Genomic DNA, 26,194 nt, shown 5'->3' with positions numbered 1-26,194 from the left:
TGTTTGAACAAGATAATCCTATCGATTTCTTCCAATATAATGGTGATTACTCATTCATTCCTTCATCCGTTTTTTTTTTTTTATTCATTGAACAGACACTTACTGAGCATCTACTATGTGCTAGGCATTGGGCAAGGTCCTAGGGATACAAACAGTTCCACCTTTTAAGGACTCTGGGGTCTTGTGAGAGGTAACAAGATGTGTACACAGATGATGATCCCACGTGATAAGTGCTGCAGGGGTTCCCCACACGGAGCCTAATCAAGCAGGAGGGATAACCTAGCCTGGGGTGTCGGTGAAGGCTTCTCAGAGATGCCATGTGAGCTGTGTTTTTAAGGATGAAGAAGGGGACTGTCGATCAGCATAAGACTCCTTCTACCAGGTCAGCATCCCAGAGGCCAGGACTTACTAAGAAGAACGAAGGAACAGAGACAAAGTGAATGATGCATTCAATGATCTAACAGAGCCTGATGAAGGAATACACTCTGAATTCCAGCTCTTGTACTGCTGCATTAAATGCACGGGGCCGAGAACTAGAGCTCATTTCACATTTGAAACTTCTCGAGAGAAACTCCAATACCACAGGCTTATCACAACCTCCTGTCGCAACAGCACCCTCCGCGATTCCCTGCCACAAACCTACTCCTGACCAGGTGGCCCCCTCACTATTCTGCTGCTGTTCCCAGCCCCCACAGTCAGGGCTATGCAGATGCCTTTCTCCTCATCTCTCCAAGTCTGACCCCTCCATCAGGTCTTACTGGTTCCCTGAAATTTTGGCGACCACTCTAGCCTGTGGTGATTTCTCCTTCTGAGCAAGGCACACAGAGACCATTTGTCTTGGTTCTTAATTGGCTCTGAAATGTCTCTTGGAGATCTTCATGGGCTCCCAAATAGATTGTGAACTTGGGCAAGCAAGTCATTTAACCTCCCTATGCCTCAGTTTACTCAACTGCAAAATGGACGTAATAAAAGCACACAGGTTGTTATGAGGATGAGATGAATTTATGTATGTGAAGCATTTAAATCACCATGGCCTGGTTCGTGGTAAGCATGTTATCATCCATTGTGATTATTACAGCCCTTTGAGATAGGAGGCATGCCCTCCTGTCCTTCAGGGACCCAGTAAAGGACTCGGCATTGCCAATGTCGCTACAGTCTGATGAATGAATAAAATGTGTTTTATTCTTACTCCGTCTTAATGCTTAGACCAACAGATTGGGTTCCAGTTTTCTAACAGAAGTAATTTGGGGGCTGAATTATGTTCTGGGGACTTTTTTTTTTCAGGTTCTAGCTCTTCGGGCTATGTACACAAAGTAACAGTTGGATGCAGCTTATTTAAAGCCACAATCCAATCCGTAAACCTGACACTAAAGCAATTATATTTTCCAGATTGGGAGAGGTGCAAAACTTGGGCCACAGCTAATTGGAAGGCAAAGAAGTCTTAAAAAAAAAAATTGCAGCATATGGAAACTTCATCATGGTGGTAGGGGGAGGGGAGGGTCTTTTCCTTTGCCCTTTTTTGGTTACTCCTGTGTATTCCTTTGTGTACTAAATACCCTTTCTGGCCACTTTGGTCTTCTTCCCTCATGCTCTGTTCTTTTTACTGTGTTTCTTTCTCTCCTTTCTGTCTCTTCTGCATGTCATCAGGCTAAAAGGATGTGGGTCCATTTTCTCCTTTGCTTTTCTCTCTTAGTGACTTCCTCCAGTTTAGTCTTACATGTGAGTAAAGGAGTTGTCAGCCAACAAGCCCTGGAAGCTCCTCAAGACCACAGATACCTGCTAGGTGATAGCATCTCGAATCCCCCTCTTTGGCTGGTTCACCCGAGGACACCATTGTGAATACCCACCCATGTCATTCGGTGAGCCACACAGGGAACAGAAGATTATTCTTCCTTCCATTAGCGTGCTAGCAAGGGTACATTGATCAAATTGGTCTGTTGGCTTGGAAAGCAGAGGACAAAACTGAGGGGGAGCAACACAGGACAGCTAGGCTTTGAGAGTCTCTTAAAGGGCGCTTTGGGACACAAGACCTTAACGACTCCCAGGTCCCCAGCTCCCACCAATCATCTAGGCTGGAGACCTAGTGCCTTTGACAGTCTAGAGTACACCCATCTCTGAAAGATGTTATAAATGGGACATATCCACAGTTGAATGTATATCATCTGACACCATCCCCTATTCCCACCAGCCCACGGCTTCTCTTCTTGAATTCATTATCTCAGGAAATTATACCACCATCCACACCCCTTACCCCCATGGCTCATGTAGGAACCCTCAGAGCCATCCCTGACTCTCCCTCCCCTCCTGCACATCACCATGCACTGAGTCCTGTTCACCCTACATCTTAAATGACCCTCCATGTCATTCATTCCTCTCTAGCTTTTAGCCTATGACCCTCCTCTGGACTTCTGTTAAAGCCTTGTGGCATATGTCCCTGCACCAAACTCTCACTGACAATCCATCTTTATCTGGTGCCACTGAAAAGGTCATTCTATCAAAACCAGGACACATCCTGCTTTTCACACCTCTCTGCCTTTGTACCAGCTCTTCCCTCTGCCAGAATACCTGTTCCCCTTGTCCAATTGGCAAGTTCTTATCTTTCAAGAAGGTGTTGAGTGCCTTTTCAAATGTTACCTTTTCCTGGGCCCTCACCCCAAGCAGAATTAATCATTTCGCTCTGTGGTTTCATTAATACTTAGGACATCCGATTTTTCATCTTACAAATTTCTGCTTTATCTGTCTCTGCAGTTTTTTGAAGGCAGGAATTATGTCTTTGTATCACTTTCCTCCTAATTAATCACTAAATGTTTGTTGAATGAAAGGATTGAATTTCACAAAAATTCATTATATACACAGTTCATGCAGACATGTTTTTCTAAACAGAGTGGAAAAACTCAGTGACTCTTTTCTCAAAGAGCAAACAATCCAGCCTACTATAGGACCAGGGAGGGTTATCTTATGAGTGCCTGGAGAATGCCTTACTGAATACTGCTGCATGTTCTGTTTACTGTCACCAGGTGGCAGTAGTGTGCCATGGTCATGTGGTCCAGCTCTGAAGTTCCAGAACTTTAGAAAGGTGGCTGCGCTTGGTTGAGGTTGCTAGATTAATAGCAAGTGAACCACAGAGGAAATGCAGGCTGTGTCTCCATTCTGGACATAGCTGGATTTGCAAGAGCTTGCTTTTGGGAGCTGCCCACAGCTGCACCTGGCTGTATTGCATTCAGACATGATGTTCTCTCTAATCCATAAACACAAAGCAGGGAGACTGAGAAGTCTCCAGGCTGGGACCAGGTCTGCATCTTAGAAGACCTCCTGCTGTGCACTTCTCTTTAACTTCTTCCAGTGGTGAGCTTCCATTCAGCTGTGCAATGACAGGGACCTCACTTACGGCTTCTGTCTATTTGAATTCAGACAATGGCTACGGCAATAAGGAGGTCTTAGGTGACCTCCGTTGGAGCAGTTTCAATAAAGAGTTATGCGCTGTTCCCAAAGTTCACTGTTTGGAAAAATGAACAGAAACGGAGGGAACAGAGATAGAAACGGCGAACAGCTCTTTCAGAAGTCTGGCTCTGAAGTGTAATGAGAGAACAGCTGGTGAGGGAGAGGAGAGCAGTGGAAGGTCCAGTGTCACACCCAGACCCTCCACTCCTGCTCCCATCCTGGATGGGGGAGATTTGCCCACGTCTGCAGGCGGAGGACGTGGACAGGAAGGGAAACCAAACTATGAGAGGGAGAGAGTGTCACGGCCAGATCAGTGTTCAGCAGAAGGCAAGAGGGAATGAGGACAAGAACACAGGCAGGGGGGTTAGCCTTGGAAGAACTGAAGATTAAAACCCTTCTTTCCTTGAGGCAGGGAATGAACTTGGGTTTTGCCAGAGCTTGGTTTGATGACAAAGGAGACAGAGACTTGAGGAAGATCATGCCTAAAATATCCTCTCTTTGAGGAGTGAAATTAGAGACCAGATGATGCCTCTAAGAGTGAGAGTGAGAATAGCAAGAGTGATACAACAGGCTTTAAAAAAAAAAACAACAAAAACCAAAAACCATGGTAAGGACCAGAAGGAAGAGAAAAGGCACTTCAAAGGATGAGAAAGGAAACTGGTTAAGAACGATGGTTAAGGGTAGAAGGCATGAGTTTGTAGTAGAACAGTTGGCAGGGTTACCAGGGTTTGTGCAGCAGAACTCAGAAGTCAGGGATAGTTCCATTGCTCTGCTTAATGGATCTAGGGTTGGGGGTTAGTTAGAGAGGAAGGAGGAAAATAAAAGAGGTGACCTAATGAAGAGTGTTGGTGAGGATGTGGTTAAAATGGCTAGGCACAGTGTCCGTATTGGATGGGGAAGGAACTGACAACAAGATAGGCTGGGAAAATCAGAACTGATTAAGCAATTGTAGATCTCAACGATCTAGAGGGGTCAGCGCCAAGAGGTGAGGCAATGGGATAGCTGGGAGTAGAATGAGAGAGAGCTGTTGGGAGTCACTATTGCCAAAGCTGAGGATGCTTCTGCCGTGGAGGGTGGGGGGCTGCTAATACAGAAGGACCCAAGCTCACCTCAGAAGAGGAGGTTAGAGGGTGGCTGACTATCAGTACAGGCTCTCTAGTCTCCCAACACTAGAGTACGAGTTAGGACGAGCAGGAAGTCAGTGAGCCGGCTGCAGAGTTCTTTGTGGCTGCAGGGAGTGACCTGTGGCTATAGATGATGGAGGTAGGATGAGGGAGGATGAAGGAGTATAAATTGGATGCTGTGAGCTTTAAAGTAAGAGGGACTTTTGAAGGGTATTCTAGGATGCTGATCTGGATGGGGCAGTGAAAAAATAGGTAGAGAAATGCTCCAGAGAGTAGAAGGAAGGGTAAAACAGAATGGAGACCAAAGGACTGAAGAGATCAAGTGAATGGAGGAACTCATACCTTGGGTGGAGTTGTAGGATGGACCCAATCAGCTTCAGAATTCCAGAGGGGATGTAATTATATGTGATTTGGCCAGTGCCTAGAACACAACAGGTGCTGAATAAAATATCTCAATTAATTAATGTCTTTTGCTGTTAGAATTTTTAAAAATGTTATTTTTTATATTCATCTTCCATAACTTAGTCTCAGAACCTACTGGCTCATTAGTGGACAGTCTTCGGGCTTTTCTTCATGTCAGGTTATTGAGTGCAGTTCAACTTTCTTTATTGTCTATCTACTTTCTTTTTCTAGAAACCCCTTTCCATAGAGCTTCTGAGTATAACTCTGAGTTAGAGAAACAAAGATATGATATTTCTGGATTCTTGTTCTAAATTAATAAAGTAAGAGTAACAATACTCAGGGGTTTTTTTGTGTGTGAATCACTTTGAAGTTTATAAATTGTTATCTCAGTTACCTGTTTATTTCTCAAAACCCCAGGAGGTAGGCAGGATGGGTATGACTATTCCCAATTTTGTATGTAAGCACTTTAGACAGGTCCTGTGACTTTCCAAGACCACTCAACTACAAGCAGCCAAAACCTGGGAAAGTCAGACAGGAAGCTTTGCACCCCAAGTCTGAATTTTAAGTTCTGAGACAGTGGTTTCCTAGACTGTAGTTTGAATTTGTTTAAAGTGCATATTCAATAGGTGTGGGATAGGGGGTTTTGAAATTTACATTTTAGGCTAACATCTGATGCTTGTGTTTCAGTGACCGTACTCTGAAAAGTGATTATCTAGAAACTTCTTTTTCCTTTCCCTCTTAAAAGGAAAAAAAAAAAAAAAAAAGGGAGGCTGGTCTCACCTCTTACCAATCAAAGGAATTTTTTTTTTCTTGGAGAAGGGGAGCCCCCAGCTCTCCTCTTCTGTGACCTACCCACACACACTGATAAAGTTAATTATCTGCCCTTGCTAAATGATTTTCCCTAGCAACATCCTAGCAACTAACATCAGCTCTGCCTTAGGCTACAAAACTGGAAGGAGATTTCTTGAAGTCCAGTGTGTTTTACAACAGAACAAAACATCTGAACAGGAAATTAAACAGAAAGTAAACTGGATTCATTGCTAGGAGATGAGACACAGACATATGAGACTGTTCATGACAATCCACTGAACACAACAGTCAAAATGAGAAACTTTCTTCTCACAAGTTCTACGGAAGTCTGGAGGAGAGATGCAAGATCTCATTCCACAGAGAAGAGGATTTAAATGGGCAGAAGGAGGGGAGGGTACTGTAGGTGATGGGAAAGCTATAAGCAAATGTGCCGAGTCAAGTCTGAAAATGGGGGACCTGGGGAACCCAGCTGAGCAGCTCTGGGAACTCAGTCTGGGATCTATGACCAGATCATGTGGGGCCTTGAAGGTCACTTGAAGAACTTGGGCTGCATCAAAGGGCACTGGGAGGCTGTTAAAGACTTTTAATTCATAGAACATATTTGTATAGAGCCAGGCACCATGATGCACATGGAGTTAAACTGCGATGAGCCCCAGAGACAGTCCCTGCCCTTACAGAGCGTGGGAGCTAGTGATGGAGACAGACACTATATAAACACAAAATGTAAAAATCAAACATAAGAGAGAATAGGTAATTATAAATCTTGAGAATGTCAAGAGAAACATATCAGGTTCCAGGAGAGCCTTGAGGGGCAGGATCTATTCCAGGAAATCAGGAAGGACTTCTGTGAGGAAGCAATTTTGCATGCGATCTGAACGATGCATAGGAGTTGGCTGGGAGATGGTTGGGCAGAAGTTCGTAAAACTGAAAAGTCGTGGTGGCTGGAGTCCAGGAGAAAAGGGGTGTATGGCCTTGAGGGGCAGATCATGAGGACCCAGGAGGCTATATTAAAGATTCTTTGCTCTGAGAGCCCCGAAAAGCCACTGAAAAAGGATTTTAACCTCGAGACCGACTTTCAAATCTGCATTTAAAAAAGGATTACTTGGGCTTCAGTTCAAAAGATAGATGGGAGGAGAAGTAGAGTAGATGTGGACAGCCCAGTGAGGAGGCTGAGAGATGATGACCACTCAGACTGGTGGTGGCAGAGGAGATGGGGGAAGTGGACAGATTCAAGAGGGAGTTGGCAGGTGAAGCTGGTGACTTGGTGATGGGTTGGATGTGTGGAGAGAGCCGTGATCTCACATGATGGTAGAGCCGGGTGAGGGAAATCTAGCTCCAGCAGTGGGATTGGAGCTCCAGGGGCTGCTTAGAGCCTGCTGTTCTAGCCCAGATGATGGGGTCCCCACTGTGTAGTGGGAAGAACCCCATTGTGGTGTTGGTGAGAACTGTTTTGAATCCTAATTCTTTTTCCCTTACCAGCTGTGGCACCCAGACAGGTAATCTTGTAGGTACCTAATCTGGAAAATAGCAGAGTGGAGACAGCCTACTACCTCACATGGTCTTCCCGTCCATGTTGAATGAAAAATTAACTATACTGTCCCTCGTTGCTCCATTCTTACCCACCTCCAGGTGAGATCTGAATATGCCGATTTAGATGAAAAGACTTTCAAGTACACACAATTAAGCTATTGGGTGTAAAATAAGCTCTGTTAAGACACGAGCCACATTTTATTTATCTCTGTAGTTTCCTATTCCCTGAGATAAGATCGGGTACACTCTCATGAACCACTTATTTTATTTTATATTCTACTTATTTGCTTTTTGTTTGTTTTTTGTTTTCACTTTGGGAGGCAGGTACTTAGGTTTATTTATTTACTTATTTTAATGGAGGTACTGGGCATTGAACCCAGGACCATGTGTACTGTAAGCATGCTCTCTACTACTGGGCTATACCTTCCCCCCATGAACCACTTATTTTAGTGTAGCATATACATCACCATTATAATATGAAAACATACATATAACTATGTATTTAATATTTGTCTTTCCCCCAGATTGTAAGATTGACAAAGGCAAGTAGTTTATTTGTCCTGTGTCCCAGTGCTGAGGACATCGAGGGCCTTGGACTTGAATGAATGAATGAATGTTTGTTCCCTCTGACACCCACTACTCAGCGCACATTTGGCCCCAAACCTACATTCAATGAAAGCTTGCTGGCTGTGTGGGATTGTGCACCATGGAGTCTACATGAGCTCTGAGCCAGTCTGGTCATGCTGGAGAGAATTTACTCGGGACGCAGAGGTGGATCCAAATGTCACCTCTATAAAGGAAGGCTGATCAGCTGGATCAGGTGCTGCTGAGGGTCAGGAAGGATCAGGGCTGAGAAAAGAGCACAATTGGCTTCAACAAGGGGGCACTCTTGGGGGACCTCTGAGAGAAGGCGCCCAAGTTAATAGTGGCAGTGTGAGTCCCAGCACAAGGACTGAGGGGTAAGGCGAGGAGGGATGGAGACCTCCAATGCGGATGGCTACTCCAGGCTGTTTGTTAGTGATGTCAAAGAGAAATACCTGACCTGGAAAGCAAAGGAGATTGCTTTTTAAATGCAGGCTCTTGAGGTGTGTTGACAGCCCAGGGGAAGGACGAGGTGCATAACCAAAGCTTCTGAGAGCACTTGGGGTGCTTGTGCACATTGACGGGAGGCAGAGGCATTAAGGCATCCACAGGGTGGGCTTGGTCTCCATTACTGTGGTGCCCAGGGCCAGCCTAGACCCGCCGTTTGATCCTGGGGGTGTGGGGGCTGGAAACAGTGGAGACAGGGCCCAGTGTTTTATGTGGGTCATTTCATTTAACTCTAGTGCCCCCTAGAGGAAGGGTGTATTAGCTCACAGGCGCACACATACCCTCTGAGCATGAAATGCAAGCTTGGTAAGGTTAAATAACTTGCCCAAGTCTCACAATGGGTGAGTAGCAGGACTAATGTTTGATTCAGGTCTGTTCCCAGGGGAACACCGAGAGAGATTCTTGCACCTGGGTCTTCTGTCTGGCCTTGAGGTTGGCGCTTGAGGCTCTGCCCAGGGAGCCCTCAGGCTTAGCCGCTTTCCAAACATCTGTCACTGGGGACTGGGAACCTGAACTAATATCTAAGCCAAGAAAACAGGCTTTTTTTGGGAAACTTTCAAAACCCCTTTCCAAGGCTATATGAGGACTCCTGTAGGCCTTTGGCACTTTTGTCTTTGTGGGCTCCGCCCTTCATAAAACAATAGTAAACATTACATTTTATAACTGTGTAGGTATAAATACAAATATGTTAATATTAGCTAGTAAAATATTCTATTGAACCTAAATGTTTTTTTCTTCTGGTTTAAAGAAAACTTTCAGGAATCTCCAAAAGTGTTATAGGCCATAGCCCAGTGCCTGCTGGGCCTCATGGATGGGGCCATTCTGTTCCTTTCCACTCTCCACTCTGAACTGTTGCAGCACCCTATAAGTAGGGCAATAGAGTCAGATAGCCATGGCGTGTGACCCTGCCTTAACTGGCCGCAAGCCTCAGTTTGCTCATCTATAAAATAAGTGAAAGTAATGTCACGTTTATTGTGTGCAGTGAGAGTGGAGAAAGCAAGCGGGTAAGTAAACTGCCCAGCGTATTGCTACGCACAGAGTAGGTGTGCAACAGAAAGTTAGTTCTCAGTCTTTCCCACCTTGGAGCACCCTACTCCGCAGGGTCCAGGGGGTTGGGGCAGCAGCCTCCTTGGTGGGACAGAGCCCGCAGTGTCCCTGTGCCCTCTGATTTCCTTGCCAGACCCTGGGAATCCAGCGTCGCAAAATAAACACGGCCGCGCCGCTAATCGCCAGCTCGGAAACAAAACAGCGCTGCGCTCGGGGATCTGGGCAAAATCAGCCCTCCCTCCTCCTCCTCCTCCTCCTTCGCCGCCGCCCTCCCTTGCTCGCACTGCTCGGCTTGCTCAGCTCTGCTCAGAGCAGCGCCGCTCGGCAGCCGCCAAGCCGAGGCGGGCACACGGTCTCCCAGTTGCCAGCGCCGGCTCCAAGCTCCGCTCCCCGCTGGGCTCCGCCAGGTCTCGCTTCCGCGGGGACCCCTTCGGGTAGGAGTCGCGTGGCGAGAGCTGGCCTCAGTGGCACAAAGTTGGGGGCCCGCGAGGATGAGGCTGTCCCCGGCGCCCCTGAGGCTGAGCCGGAGTCCAGTGCTGCTGGCCCTGGCGCTGCCCCTGGCCGCGGCGCTGGCCTTCTCCGACGAGACCCTGGACAAAGTGCCCAAATCAGAGGGCTACTGCAGCCGCATCCTGCGCGTCCAAGGCACGCGGCGCGAGGGCTACACCGAGTTCAGTCTCCGCGTGGAGGGCGACCCTGACTTCTACAAGCCGGGAACCAGCTACCGCGGTAAGTGGCCCGGAGTGGCGTTGGGGGCTCGAGACCCGGACCCCGGAGGGCGCCGACCGCGCGGTGCCTGAGGAGGGCGCGCGGTTCCCGGACGCAGGGTGCCGGTGCAGCCCGGCAAAGGCCCTTCTGTCCTGGCTGCCCTCAGCCCTTTTAGCCCCGAGCCGGCCTCTGGGGCCGTCGCGGGGGCCTCAGCCAGGACAGGCAGCCCCCATCTCCGATTCGCGGTTCCCGGGCTTGGGCTGTAGCGAGCGACGCGTCACACCGGCCTGGCTGGGAGGGAACTCGGCTTCTCCCTCGTCCAGCTCCAGGAGAGCAGTGGAGACCCGGCTTTCTCTAGATCCGTCTCTGGAGAGGAGGGGACCCTGTTTTCTCTCAGTGGGGTCCCAGGCAAGGTGGTGACTCCGGTTTTCCCCGCTCCCATCCCTGAAGGAGAGGAAATCAGCTTCTCACTGACTGGCACCCAGTGGGACGGTCACTCCAGCTTGCCCGGACAGGTCCCTTTAGAAGAAGGTACTTAGGCTTTTCCCTTAACTGGTCCCAGCGCAAGGGGAGGAGGGGAGAAAGAGCCTGAAGCTTTGCAGAAGGATCCCTGGAAAGAAGTCCAAATTATTCTCTGATGATCCCGGGCGAGGGAGAAGACCTCGGATTTCTAGGACAGGCTCCCAGTGGACCGGGAGCTCTGAGCAGTTTCGGAGAGGAAATGGGAACCCTATGGAGAAGGAAAGGGAAGCCCGAATTCCCATGGCCTGCTCCCTGGAGGCCGGGGGACCTTGGCTCCCGCAACCTCGAGGCTCGGTGCCCCAGGTGTATTTCCTGCGCTCCTCAGCTGAGAGCCGGCTTTCGCGAGCGCAGATAGGGGATGTCCAAAGCAAGCGAGCGCCTGCCGGGCAGGATAGGCAGCTCGACCCGCACAGACCTGAAGACCCCTGACATCATTTCCCCGTCCCGCTGCCTCTCTTCAGCTGGGTCATCTTCCCAGATATCTTTTCCCCGTGCAGCAGCTGCCGTTCTCCAGTCGGGAGCGAGGACATCCACCGGGCAGGGAAGGAAGCCTGCCTGGCTTCACCGAGGCCCCGCAGGCAGGGAGTGGTAGGGCGCGTGTCCCTTCATCCCCGCCCCTTAATAAGTCAACGCTGGGGCCAAGCTGGGAAGAGAGGGGCTTTGGAGCACCTGGTGGGGCAAATGGGCCAACGGAGGTCACCCTTCCACTCCCGCTTTCCTGGTTCCTAGAGCGTCGCGGGAGGAAGTGGTGGGAGAGCAACACTGGAGAAAGTTGGGGGCGGGTAGTGTTAGAGGACGCCCGGGCCACACAGGCGACTAGGACCAGGGGCCACCCTTCTCAGAACTCTTCGCTTCTTCGGTTTTCCCTGGTTGGTGTCCCCGACTTTCTTCACCTGGAGCTACCCAAAGCGGGCTTCCGGGCGCCGTCCGCACATGGATTCCCTCAACGCCTGGCGGGCAGCCCCTCTGACCCAGCGCTCAGGGTCGGCGGGATGCTGGATGCTCCGCGGAGACGGACGGGGGCGGAGGACACCCGACCCAGCCCGGAGGGAGCCGGCGGCGGGTTGACGAGGCTGCCCAGCAAGCCGAACGTACAAGGGCTCAGCCTCTCGGCGGAGCTGGGAAGCAGTCAGCCAGTCCTCTCCGTGGACCGGAGGGAAGTGGGCGTAACCCCACTGGCGTCTTCAGCCCTCCCCCAAACTGAGAATCTGGGTTCCCTGGGAAAACTGCCCCAGCTCCACGTGGCAGGAAAAGAGATGGCTCTGGAGTCAGACGGACTCGGATTTAGTAGCTGTGTGACCTTGTGCAAGTCCTTTAATTTCTCTGAACCTGTTTCCCAGCTACTGAAAACGGCTGTTTATCCAACCACTCCGGGCAGTTGTCGGGAATAAATCAATGTATAAAGATGAGCATGCCTGAGCTACACTGTATGTTAGTTTTGAATTGGCAACACGGCCCTAATGGTTTAATACTCGAAGGATGTGCTTGGTCAGATTTGTTTTGTTTCGTGTGTGTGTGTGTGTGTGTGTGTGTGTGTGTGTTTAAAAGTAGATTTTCTCCGCACTCCTTCAGTCCAGTCTACCAGAGAATGCGTTATCTGGGTCCTCATGAAATATTGAATGATTAAATGAATGAATGATTTCTCCATATTAGGAGTCTTGCCTAAGACTATTCCTAGTTTAAAACCAGGAGGATTCGTTTTCTTGGTAATTTAGGCTAGTCTGGAGCCCACGCCAAGAGTCCTACTACTGGGTTTCTCTTTCCGAATGAATCCTCCCAGTTTGGCTGAGCCCTGGCAGTGAGTGGCCCCAGTAGTGGGAGGGAGATGTGTCTGGAGTTCACACGGAGAGAGAGGTTTCATGACTGCTTAAGTATCTATGTCCAGTAGGTGCAAACTGGGACAAGTAGGGAGGTGAACACTAGACTTTCACCCTGCAAGTTACTCCAGCCTAAAATGTTAGCCCTTTGGACTGTGACACCTGACTCAGGCTGTTGATGGGCAATCATCTTATCTCCTTTCCAGTGGCTAAGAGATCTTGAAAGAAAGATCTTGCAGGAACCATGCTAAGGCCCTCTGAGTAAATACTCTGTGATTAGCAAACCTGATTCCGCCACTCAAAGTTAGGAAGAAAAGGGCACTGGCCTAGTTTGTAACATTTTCTGTTGGCTTATCCTTTCTTAGAATAGTTAGAAGTAAATCTAATACATTCTGTTCTGAGTATTGACTTAGGGCTGTGGAAATTAACATTCCCCTGGTGTTCTCTTTGCTTTTTTATTTTTTCCTGAATTAGGGCCCCTCACAATCCTTGGAAACAATGGCTTGTTTTCCTGCCTCAAACCTTTGTCCTCAGTATTCCGGTTCATCCCCAAATAGCTTCTGCTCTCCATGCCCCCCACCCCAGTATATCCTTTGGGTATTTGAGGCTGGAATAAAATGGTCACTATTAAAAAAAATACTGAAACATAGGATTTCTTCCCAGCAGCCAGGATCCAATTGAGATGATTCAGCCTTTTTCCAAGTTGTTAGTACTATATTGACCGCCTTCTTTCTCCCACCACATCTCTACTCTCCCGCCCTCTTCCCCCCAGTACCCCTCCCTCTGCAATAATTGTGCTTTAGAAAGCTCTGAAAGGCCTGCTCTGTTTCTGACCATGGCCTCCTTTGAAAAGGAGATTACAGTGATTAAAAATAACAAGTTGAGGATCCTCAAGGGGCTTCCCTTATAGGAGGACAATTTGCAGGACCAGCCATTCCCAGATCACAATTTCAAGCCAAATAGGAGAAAATCAGCTGAAATGTTCAAGAATTGATTGAAAATCAAAGAGGCTCTTTTGTTTGTCCAAAGTTCTGTTTATTAGGAAAATAAAGCCAGACCCTGGCTAATGAGAGTGGCTTTTCCTAGATGCTCTTTAAAGGGAAATTTCAAGGAACTTGATGGGGGAAAGAATGTCCAGTTGAGGTTTCAAAAGCTTGTCCAGCTTCAAGCATAATTGAGGGATTTATTCTAAACCAGGAGTTTTGGAGACCTCCAAAGCTGCTTTGCCTTCTCTTTCTTTGTCTCTCTCTGGAGCACACACTGCCACGGGAATATGTGTCCCAGAGTGTCCCACAGCCACCTGCTAGAAAGAACACAGGCTTTGATCTGTTGGGTCTGTTTCCACTCCTGCTCAGTCACCCATTCACTGTGTGACCTCAGGCAGGCCACTTTACCTCTCTGAGCCACAGTTTCTCCAACTGTAAAATGAGACTGCTTCCCCCACCACCGCCAGTGTAGCTGTGAGAATTAGGAATAATCCATGTTAAAGGAAACTGTCATACAGTAGGATACACACACACACACACACATATATGTATAATGAGATCATTATTTTGGAAATAGAAAAATACTTGGCAGCTAGCACTGGATGAGACTTTGTTAAGTACTTTCCTACTCATCTCACTTATTCTTCCAGGACTTTGGGGCAGTTTACTATTTTTATTTTACATATGAGGACACTAAATCTCAGAGAGGTTTAGTAACTTGCCCACAGTCACACAGCTAAGAATCAGTGGAGTCAGGATACAAACTCAGGGATATCTAACTCCTAAATCTGTGCTCTTAACCGGTCTTCTATACTGACTCAATAAAATGAATTAGGAGTAGAATGAGTTCATCTAGCTACCTTCAGCTTTCTGGGCGGTGAGTCTTTGCTGAAGGAAAACAGCAACACCAAATCAAGATAATAACTGACATGTCTTGGGACACGAAGTATGAAGTGATGGGTCCTTATTTACAATTGCTTTTTTTCTTTTTATAGACTTCAGTATTGCTTTTCTCCATAAACCAGAGGATTAATTTAGAAACATTAAGAACCTTGCCAATCTTTAGCCAATTCCTTTTGTTTGTGGGGAAACGGAAAGAAATTGGAAAGAAAAAAAAAACTTTATTTGGCTGCTGTTTGTTTACATGCATATATTTTATGACTATGCCTGTAAAATTATATGTTTGACAAGTACGTATGTAGAATCCGAAAAATTTAAACTGGATGAGGTCTTTTAAATAAACTCCTTCTTTTTTGGGGTGGTGGTAATTTGATTGATTGAGTGAGTGAGTGATTTTTAATGGAGATGCTGGGGATAGAACCCAGGACCTCCTGCATGCTAAGACACACTCTGCCACTGAGCTATTCCCTCCCCACTAAATAAACTATTTCTTATCTAGGATTTTTTTTGTAAGTATTGGTGATGATACTGTAATTAATTGTAAGTGACCTCTCCCACTTTTCCTCTTTTCTTGCATTATTCCCCTCTTTTTTTATTATGTAGCTTTATTTTTCTTACCTTTTGCTCTCTTTAAATAAGTATTTAGTTCAAATTGACAATAAAAATTAATAGATGCATACATAGCTAAATGCTTAATGGTTATGTGGATTGTTTGTTGCTTTAAGTTTCATGAAACACAAAAAATCAGAACAGAAAGTGAAAGCATGTTAATTGGCATTTTTCAAGGTTTAGGACTTGAGTACATCCCCATACACAGTTAAGTCGTGGTTCCACTACAGCTGGCTGACTCAACTAGAAGAGCAGACTAAATTGCTGGCATGTTTACAAATATGCCATTTGCTTGTTATACAGAATGTCAAATGTAGGTCGGTACCAATTTCTGTGGGGGTGAAAACTCTTACCATCTTGTATTAGTCAGGATACAGGCTAAGCTCATGTTACAAAGAGAGCCCAAAATACAGTGTTTTAAACAAGAGGTAAATAGCAAGTCCAAGATGATAGGCAGCTTGTTCCACAAGGTCAGCCAGGAACCCAGGTTCCTTCCACCTTGTTGCTCTGCCGTCTTCTAGCACTTCAGTCCACAGGTAGCCATGAGTCACATTACCTGAAATGTGGCTAGTCCAGATTGAGATGTGCCATAAACGTAAGAGGCACATGGGTTGTTGAATGATTAGGATGAAAAAAGAATAAACTTCTCATTAATAGTATTTTATATTGATTCCTATTGAAGTGATAATTGTATAGAGTAGGCTAAATAAAATATGTTGTTAACAGCCATTTTACTTGTTTTACATTTGTTCCTACTGGATACTCATTAAAAAGTAAAGTGAATTTCCCCTGTGTTGAGTTTACTTCTATTGGATGGTGCTGTTCTAAGGAGTTGTTCTCAACAGTATAGCTATAGCCATCTCACAACCCACATATCTGAGTTCCAGTCAGCATGCAGAGGGGAAAGGAAGTGGAGGGCAAGCAGCTTTCTCTTAATGATATGACCCAGAAATCACAGCCCACACTTCCAAACACACTTGCTTGGTAAGAATTTAGTCAGGTGGCCACATCTAGCTGCAAGGGAGCCTGAGAAATATAGCATTTAGCCAGGCAGCCACAAACCCAGTGAAAACTTGAAGGAGAGGTTTATTTTTCAAAAGGATGAAGGTGAAAATGGATTTGGAGGGACAGTTAGCTACCTCTGCCACAGGTTTTAATGCATAGTCATGTAAGAACAATGTTTCATGTTCTCTTCCTCAGTGACAGGTCGTCTAGGTGGGCTTTCTCTACAGCGTGTGCACTTGATATTCCTGCTAAAAGATCAGTAGGGGAAGGAGTGTTGATGTATGTGTGTGTTGTAGGTTTCATACTGAGAAGAGAAAAAGGGAGCTAATATGTCAGAGCAGCCTGTTCTGTCTCACCCTCTTCCTCAATAAAGGAGGAAGTGGCAAAGGAAGAAAGAAATGAAGGAAGAAGTGGATAAAGCAAGAAAATGCAAGAGACTGCTATGGCTAGCACCTGAAATATAATGTTGAATGTGAAAAAAAGAAAGAAAGAAAATACGAGAGGGAGCGGGAAAGGAACAGGGAGAAGGAAGAAGGAGGAGAGGAAGGAGGGGAAGGAGAAGGAAGAAATTCAGAGAAAAGAAAAAGGAAAAAATCCTCATCAGGGTATACATTTAGAATGAAAAAGAGAAAAGAAAGAATTTGAGTACAAGGGAGTCCCATCTTCCTTGAGGGTTAGATTCAAGAAGCACAATGGAAAAAAAATTCCCAGAAGTCAAAATTATTCCTGAAGAATCCTTTGCAATGTTACATAAACCGTAACATGGATGCTAGATTAATTGTGCCTTATTTATGTGCCCCTGCAAATGATTTTGTTAGTGGGGAGTAGAAACAAATGGACATTTCTCCAGTTAGTCCAGCACTTCTCCTTTTCCCTCCAACGTTGGAGGAGACCAGTGTTTCCTCAGTTGAATGCTAGATAAAACCATTGGTTTGCTTGTCCTTAAACACTGATGTGACAAGTACGAAATACTCACTATACGATGGACGGAGGAAACGGAGAGTCTGGTCTCATGCTCTCTGACGCACATGCACGTATTGAACACAGTGGCAAGTGGCCCAAATGATCTCAGGTATCATTTCCTCTCTCTGTTTTTCCTCTGATGCTGTGCAGTTGTGTCAGGATCCATCCTGTGCATCTCCCTGGAGCACCTATAGTGTCAGAGAGCTCACTATGTCACATAAAGCTTTCTGTGTGGCTGGCCAGCTCTTGTTAGTATACAATTTCCCATTTTTACTGGGTGTCTTGGCTGGGCTAGAGTTGAGGCTAATAGGATGGGAAGGGTGAGGAGTTAGGTAACACCACAAGAAATCCTCTGCCAGCTTAGACGAGGCTTATGACTTTCACAGAGTGTGCAAAACTGCTATGAAAAGTTCAGGGAAACTTTAAACAAGCCACTCTTCACAGCCACTGATTTGCTGAGGTCTAGGAGACCCACGGGAAATAACTTGAATCCCTTCTACAATTGTAGTCCAGATATTTGCAAATACGTCTCGTGGGCTGGGTGAGAGGGGGAAGGAAAGGGAAAGCTCCCAGCACAAACCACTCTGTGGGGGGATGGGAGTGTGGGAAGATGGGCAGACTCAGAAGCAAGCTGAATGGGGATTCTAGGTGCTATAAGAAGCTCTTCTTCTTCCCCTCTTTCTCCTTTTTACCTTCTTCTCCTTCATTATTTCCTTTTATTTCTCCTCCTTCTCCTCCTCCTCACAGTGGCAACCCTGACCTTTGAATTTTCCAAACACACTGAGCTCATTCCCACCCCAGGGCCTTTGTATATGCTCTTCTCCATGCCTAGAATGCTCATCCCCAGATCTTTGTCTTTTGAGTCTCAGCTCAGGTGTTATCTCTTTAAAAAGGCTTCTCTGACCACCAGTTTATGTTTCCCATTCCTTGTGCTTGGTATTATTTTCTTCATAGCCCTGAATCACCTTGAAATGATCTTGTTTTATCATCTGCCTTCTCAAGCTAGAATACAAGCTTTATGAGAACAAGGACTTTGCCTTTCTTATTTGCCATTTTATAGTCAGCGCCCAGAACAGCATGTGGCCATAACAGGCACTAAATCATTATTTGTTGAAAAATGAACGTATCATTTAAACCCCAAGAACCCCCCCAAAGAGAGCTGGATGGAAGGAAGGGAAAGCATTTCTCCCTCTGCCAGAGAGAGAGGGGAGGCCAAAGGATGGGGACAGATGGCAAGGATCTCCAGGTGGTGGCAGCAGAGAGAAGGGATGCTCAGTGCCCTGGGGGCATTGGCTGGAGGCTGAGGGCAGGCAGATGGTCCAGGTCCAGGGTAAAGACTGTTGGGAGGGAAGAGATTAGTGGAAAGCGGGATGGTGGCTGGGTCAAAGGGGAGGAGCAGAAGGACAGCAGGCAGAAGAGCAAAGAGCTACCAGCTTCAGACACTGACTCATTACATGGAGAATAGAGCCGAGGGGATTGTTGATCCATCAAACCTAGACACCAGTTATTAAAGTGATTTTCCTTGGAATCAGCACTTTGTGGAGTCATTTGTGTGGTTTCCAAACCTAGCTATGCGTCAGAATCACTTGGAAAGTTAAAATACATCTTACATCTATATGTATGTGTGTGTATATATATATATGTATTCTATATATATATACATACATCTTCACTGGCCCCACCCCAACAAAGGGCTGGATTCCAGGAATCTATATTCCTTCTTTTTTTAAAATTTTTTTTATTTTAAAGCATGATGGTGAGACCCAAAGAGAAGGTGGCCAAAAGGTGGTCACTCTTCTGTGAGCGCTTTTCCCCATCCCCAGCTCTCCCAACCCTACCCCCAGCCTCCTATGTCCCACATACTTTGGCGCCTGCTCACATCACTGCCCTGTCCTGTTTCAGTCAACACTGGTACAGTGGTCGGTGGAAATGTCCTCAAAGCTGACTCGATGGTGGCATTCCCCTGCCTTGGCCGTGGAGTGGTCAGGAGGGCAGAACTGTGCACTTTCTCTAGGTGACAACCCTCCCAGGTCAGCAGAGCCAGAGCCAGGGCGGACCTCGTTGTACGTGTGTGCTGCTAAAGACTGCCTCCTGTGTAACTTCCACCTACCAGTCCGGGTTCTGTCCTTTGGAATCAAGCGAAATAAGGTCTCCCCTTGGCCATACGTCAGCCCTTGAGGTGTTTGTAGGGAAGTAGCTACTATGATTTCTCTCCTGATGAAAATGCCCTGTTTCTTCACCCGTTCTTTGTAGGGCACTGTTCCTTATTCCCTTGCACTTTGGACTCCAGATGTGCTCTGACCGGGATAGAACATGGTGGTATGACGATCTCCCTCGTTCTGGACACCGTGTTTACGTTAAGCTTGCCAGGTCTTGTGTTCGCTATTTTGGCAGCTGTGTCGTACTCTGGAATCTTGCTGAGCTTGCAGCCAGCAAAACATTCCTGTGACTTGTTGGGAAGGCTTGCTGCCCTCCTTTCCCTGAACAGTGTAACTGGTCCTAGAACAGAAGATTCAACATGACTCTTAATGAGACTTCGTCTAGCATGTTTGGGTCCATCCCTGTCGCCATCAACCATTTCTGAATCTGGATTCTGTCACTGAGTGATTTATCCACATACCCTAATTTTGGATTATCCACAATTTTGATGAGCAAGCCTTAGAAGTTTTTATCTAAGAAGTTGAATAGTGTTGAGCAGGTCAGGGCTTAGAACAGGACCCGCTGACATCCCTTAGAATCTTTCTCTAAAGCTGACATCTAATTAGTTTTGAAGTCAACTAATTTTCTGTTACCTCAGTGACATTTAAATACTAACTTCCACCCGGCTGGTCAGCCATCTTAGTTTAGTCAGGAATACTGTTTCTTCAGCCTGTTAATGAATCTTATAGTCTAGGCAGAATTATTTTCTTTCTTTGCTCCAGAATTAGTCAGCAGTCTTTCCACTGCAAGTGACAGGAACAAAGTCTAACTAAAGCAAAAAATAGAATTATTGAGTCCCATATTTGGAAAGTCCAGGGGTGGATCTGGCTTCAGGTATAAATGGATCTCGGGACCTGAACAACATTCTCTCCCTCTCTCTTTCTCTCTCTATCTCCCTCATCCCTTCTCCCTTTCTCATTTCCTTTCCATCCCCCCATTTCACTTTCTCTCTCTCCTTCCATCCTTGATCTCTTGGCTATGTTTCTATGTGCTGGCATAATTTTTCTTACTGCAGATAAACTTTCTCCCAATGACAGAGAAGATAGCTGTCAACAACCTTCAATGAAAAGACTTTCAGTTAGTTCTGTAACTAAAAGAAAAGCCCTTTTCCTTGTAATTCCAAACTGAAAAATCCCAAGGAAGGATTCTGATTGGTCCAGCTGGGATATGGGATATGATATGGAGACAGTCTACATCTGGGTCACAGTCACTTCTGTGACTTAATATTTCAGGAGGGAGAGAGGGGACTGTGAGTCATAGCCCCAAAGGTCACATGGTCAGAGTAGGGGAGGATGTGGGGGTCATAGACAGCCTATGTCCCTTAGAACTTCCTACTATCATCCGTAGTCCCAGCTACATTCCCTTGGCTGACATACCTCCAATTCCTCGGGAGCGTCCTTGCCCTCCATTCCTCTTCCTGTCCACATATTGGTCAGCTCAGGACCCACTTACCTGGCTCCCGGGTATTGCACGATGAGAGAGCACATGGGGGAAAGAATGAACTTCTACTGAGTGGTTGCAATGTGTTTCGTAAAACTTACATCCTTTAGTCCTTATGACAGATCCATGAAATGATAATTATGATCCGTATTTTAGAGAGAAGACATTTATTTTTTTTAATTCTTATTTTTTATTGAGGCATAGTCAGTTTACAATGTTAGTTTTGGGTGTACAGCAAAGCAATTTAGCTATACATATGCATACGTATATATACTTTTTTCAGATTATTTTTCCATTACAGGTCATTACAAGAAATTGAATATAGTTCCCTGTGCTATACAGTAGGTCCTTGTGGTTTATCTATTTTATATATAGTAATGTGTATCTGTTAATCCCAATCTCCTAATCTATCTCTCACTTCTCCTCCCCCCCAGTAACCACAATTTGTTTTCTATGTCCATGAAGACATTTATTTTTAAATTTATTTTATTAATTTAGCAAAGTTTATATATACTTACTTCACAAACATTAATTCATTAGTCATCATAATAATAATGTGAGGTAAGTACTGTTACTGCCGTTTTACAGGAGATTGTCAGCTGTGACAATGAGACATTAAATGATTAGCCCAAGGTAACACATAGTAAACAGAGGGAAATCTGAACCCAGGTCTGTTAGCTACATCCATGTACATCCATAGCTACAGCCCTTACAACCTTAAATGTGCATGATCTTTACTATGGAGTGGGAGATGTTTCACCTCCTCCTGGGGATGCTGGGATCATTCTCTGAAGAAGATCATCTTGGGGAAAGCAGAGTCCAACCGCACCATACTCACTTGCTCACCTTTTAGCCCTGCCTTCCTGTCTGCCAGCCCGTCACCAGCATCATCTCCTGCTTGCTCCTCGCTGGTGGGCTGAATTGCCAGTTTTTAAGAGAAGCATGCGAGTTGCAGCTGCCCAGAGCTATGGAAATTGTACAGAGTCAGGAGGGGACCACTGTGACTTGTGAAATGCTCCGACAGTCCTGATAACCAGTCCCACGTTACAGGTTAAGGCAGCAGCTCAAGGTCATTGTGATTGGTGTGTGGGGCATAAAGGATGAGGATCTCAGTAAGGTAGAGCAGGCGGATGGCAGGGGCTGGCCTCGTAACAGAACTGGAATCTGGTTCGGGACTTTCTCATTGAGGTTGTGGCTAGAGGGGTCTGAAACTGAGAGGCAGAGTGGGGAGGGTGGTGGCATTGGACAAGAGCCAATGAGGGCAGTAGGCATAGCAGATGCACTGGAGTTTATGATAAATGGTTGGCAAACCAACATCTGAAGGGCCCAGAAAGTTATTTGGGAATTAGGTGGGACTGGAATTTTCATATAATAAGAAGGGGAGAACTCCACCTTGGGTGGAGATTTGAGGCCAGACTCCAGTGTGAAACTTCAGTCCTCATATAAACAAGGAAGGCCAGAGAGGCCCTCGCCTTTGAGCTGGTTTTGGGGAAAGGGCTGTTATCCAATAATCACACAACTTCCAGCCTTACCTTCCTCGAACATAAATACGAACATGACGTTCCCTAATGCAAACCCTTCAGTGCCTCCTCCTCAGCTCCAGGGTAGTATCCACACCTCTCAGCAAGGCTTTGAAGACTTTTGGCTATCTTCCACTTCTCACCTTCCTCCCTTAGCTCTTATAACACCCTCCCTCCCAGCTTGCAACTCATGACATATAGACTTACTTTTGGTTTCCAAGGCCAAGACTGGCCCACCACGCCTTTCCTGCGACCTGAGATGCTGTTCCTCTTGTTCACTGGACAGACTCTTATACCTCATTCAATCTGCAGCTCAGATGCCACCTCCTCCTTGAGGTCTCCTTTAATTCCCCCAGTAGACTCAGATGCTCCCTCCTCTGGGATCCCAGAGGACTTCATTCATACATCCAAACACCCATCATATGTTACACAAAATATCTGCTGATGTTTCCTTTTCTCCCAGCTATTAGACTGTGTGTTCCTAGAAGGCAGAGGCTACATCTTTTCTCTCTGTGTCTCCAGAGGCGTAGTTCAAGACACTTGGTCTCTGCTCTCACAGAGCTTACAAGTTATTAGGGGAGACCGACATTTAACAAATAATCTGCAAATAAACATTTAATTAAGATTGGGTAGGGGAGGGAATAGCTCAGTGGTAGACTGCATGCACGAGGCCCTTGGTTCAATCCCAATACCTCCATTAAAAAATAATAAATAAATAAATTACCACCCCAACACCAAAAAAGATAATAAATAAAATAAAATGGACAAAGAGAAATTAAAAAAAAGATTGGTATTCAAGAAAAAGAGAACAGTGTTGAAAGGCTATATTGTGTGGGGGTGGGAGGGGCTGAGGGAACCCCACGGGGCACATTTTCTTGGGTGTGATGAGCTGCAAGAAGGCTCTGTTCATGATTAGGACTTGCCCAAATGTCCCCAAATCCCAGCCCTGTAATGATCATCCCCAGAGGCAATTATCTCCATTACAGTCCTGTCAGTGGTCCTGCATTGGCGCCTACTAGACTTTTTCTCTGGAAGCTCAGTCATTGTTCCTGAGGACCAGCTCTTTGAAACTCATTGTTGGTTAATCAGCCTCCTAAGCATCATGGTCTTTATCATCATCACCATCATTTTCATCATCATCATCTTCATCCCCAGCATCACCAGCACCACCATCATCATCCTTTACAATCCTGAATCCTTTATGTATGCCATGCACTGTGATAAATGTTTTAGTCTCTTCTCCATTCCTGCAAGAAAGGCAATATCATTCATCTCATTTTAAAAATGAGCAAATGGGGAAGTCAAATGACTTGCCAGGGGTCACATATTTAATAAGTGGTGGCTCTGGGATTGTAATCTGAAATCTTTGCTTTTAACTAGTTCCTTGTATGTGCTCACAGGATAGCTCCAAATGGACCTCTTAAAAATTATTATTATTATTTTTTAATCCTTCATAAGCTTTTTTCTTAGATTTCTTGAGTCTCTTAATGGCCTCTCTTGGGAGGCACTTGGGAGGAGTCATTAGAGAAAAGACTGTATTATTTATTGCCAAGCAGCCATCTTCAGTCATCACTGGGACTCAGAACACACTGCACATTTGTTCATTTCAGGAGAGTCATATCATAGGGTTTTCTGGAGGAACAGGATCTCTTCTCTTCCTTCAAATTACATTGTGTAACACAATCATCATCCTGATAATTATAGATTAAAACACCACACTATTTCAGCCTCCAGAACCTCCATCTTGTGTGTTGTATTCAATAAGGGAGAGTAAACCCTTAGTTTTCTAGAACCTACAGGAATGTGTCATGCTGGGAAGCTGAGTTTATGGTTAGCTCTTTAAGTGCACTGCACAGATATACAGAAAGATGGCTACTTAACCACATTCAGAAACATTGCTTAATGGGGGAGGGTGTAGTGCAGTGGTAGAGTGCGTGCTCAGCGTGCATGAGGTCCAGGGTTCAATCCCTAGAACCTCCATTACAAAAAAAAAAAATAAGTAAACAAGTAAATAAATAGACCTAGTTACCTCCCCCCACAAAAAAACCCACAAAAAATTTTTTTAAAAAGTTAAGTAATATTTTTATCAAAATAAAACTTACATACAGAAAAGTTCACAAATCATGCAGCTTAGTGAATTATAACTTGTTGAATACACCCATGCAGCTGCCACCCAGATCAAGAAATAGAACATGACCAGCACTCCAGAAGCACCCCTTGTGCCCCCTCCAGATCAGTACTGCCTCCCCTTTCCCACACTTGTTACCCCAACCTGACCTCTAGGATCATAGTCTACTTTGCCTGTTTTTGAACTTTATATAAATATCATCATACTTTTTGTATTCTTTTGCATCTGCCTTCTTTCACTCAAGATTATGTTTGTGAGAAGTATCCATGTTGTTGTAGGTGGCAGCAATTTGTTCATTTTCATTACCCTAAGGCCTTCAATTCTATGACAAGGCTACAATTTATATAACCATCCCTGCCAATGGACATTGAGTGTTTCCAGTTGGATGCTGTTACACATAATGTTACTATGAACATCTTATAGGTGTCCTTTGGTGCACATATGCCAGGATTTCTTGATTTAGGACTGGCAGTACTGGGTTGTAGGGTACGTATATGTTCAGCTTCAGTAAATACTGCCGAACAGTTTTCCAGGGAAAATCGCTCATTTTCAGTATATTCATAGTGTATGAGAGTTCTAGTTGACAACATTTATGTTGTTAATCCTTTTAAGATTAGTCAATCTGGTGGAAATGCAGTAGTATTTTACTGTGGATTTAATTTTTATTTCTCCATTGACTAAAGACGTTGAGTGCCTTTTCGTCTGTTTATTGGCCACTTGGGCACCTTCTTTTGTGAAGTATTAGTTCATGTATTTTGCCTATTTCTTAATCTTTCTCTTATCGATCTTATAGAGAGTTCTTTATATATTTTGGATAAAAGTCATGTTCTAGTTATATGGTGTGCAAATACCTCCTTCCACACTATGGCTTACTTTTTCTTAACAGTGTCTTTTGATCAGCAAAATTTTGATATCACTCCATTTATATATCTTCTTTGTTGTCAGTGTTTGTGTAATGTCCTGTTTAAAAGCTCTCTCCTACTCCAAGGTCACTCATGTTTTCTCTTATGCCAACTTCTAAGACTTTTATTGTTTTGCTTTTCACTTCTGGCTCTACAATCTATGTGAAATTTATTTTGTGTATAACGTGAGGTAAAGGCCACGTCACCTCTTTACATGTGGTTGTCCAGCTGTCCTAGCTTTTCACTGAAAATTCCGCCCTTCCCTCACTGCTCTGTGGTACCTCTTTAACGTGAACCAAGTTTACATATATTCGTAGAATTTTATCTGGACCTCACACTGTTCAATTGGCCTATTTTTTTTTCTTGTTATAGTAAACTGGCTTAATTTCTATAGCTGCGTAAGTCTTAATATCTGGTAGTATAAGCCATCCAAGCTTGCACTTCTGTCTCAAGATTGTCTTAGATATTCTTGGCCCTTTGCATTTTCATGTAAATTTTAGAATTGGCTTGTCAATATCACAAAAACATGCTGGGATTTTAATTTGGATTGCACCAAATATATACATCAATTTAAGAAGGACTGACCACTTTACAACGCTGAGACTACCAGTCCATGAACATGATTCAGTAAATATAATTGCACATGTGGTTCTTGTCTTTGAAGGACTTACAAATAAGAAAACAAATACTTACATGCAAAATATAATTTAATATTCTTTTTCATTATAGGCTAAAAAGAATATAATAAGGAATATATATGTATATATGAGTTATGCTGTACATCAGAAATTAACACAACATTGTAAATCAACTATACTTCAATTAAAAAATAAATAAAATAAAAAATATGATTTAACGTTTCAAAAAGATACATGCACCCTAATGTTCATAGCAGCACTATTTACAATAGTCAAGACAGGGAAGCAACTTAAGTGTCCACTGACAGATGAATGAATAAAGAAGATGTGAGATACACACACACACACACACACACACACACACACACACACACACACACACACAGGAATACTACTCAGCCATAAAAAAGAATG

At 45.1% G+C, this 26,194-nt stretch overlaps 1 protein-coding gene across 2 annotated transcripts in view; it reads left to right on the top strand.

Moving 5' to 3' along the window:
- Positions 1–9,694: 9,694 nt before the first annotated feature.
- The window catches only part of SPON1 (spondin 1), a 242,933-nt gene continuing 226,433 nt past the window's right edge, over positions 9,695–26,194 (top strand). The window contains exon 1 of one of the 2 annotated variants that reach the window (XM_032488972.1): positions 9,695–10,172. In XM_032488972.1, the coding sequence (XP_032344863.1) occupies positions 9,935–10,172 (238 nt within the window). In that variant the 5' untranslated portion in view covers positions 9,695–9,934. The remainder of the gene's footprint in view (positions 10,173–26,194) is intronic. The other variant, XM_014565301.2, reaches the window with a different exon arrangement.

The sequence above is a fragment of the Camelus ferus genome, chromosome 10 (genome assembly GCF_009834535.1).
Source record: "Camelus ferus isolate YT-003-E chromosome 10, BCGSAC_Cfer_1.0, whole genome shotgun sequence".
In the NCBI taxonomy this organism is placed as follows: Eukaryota; Metazoa; Chordata; class Mammalia; order Artiodactyla; family Camelidae; genus Camelus; species Camelus ferus.
This window is presented reverse-complemented; position numbering and strand designations above follow the sequence as displayed.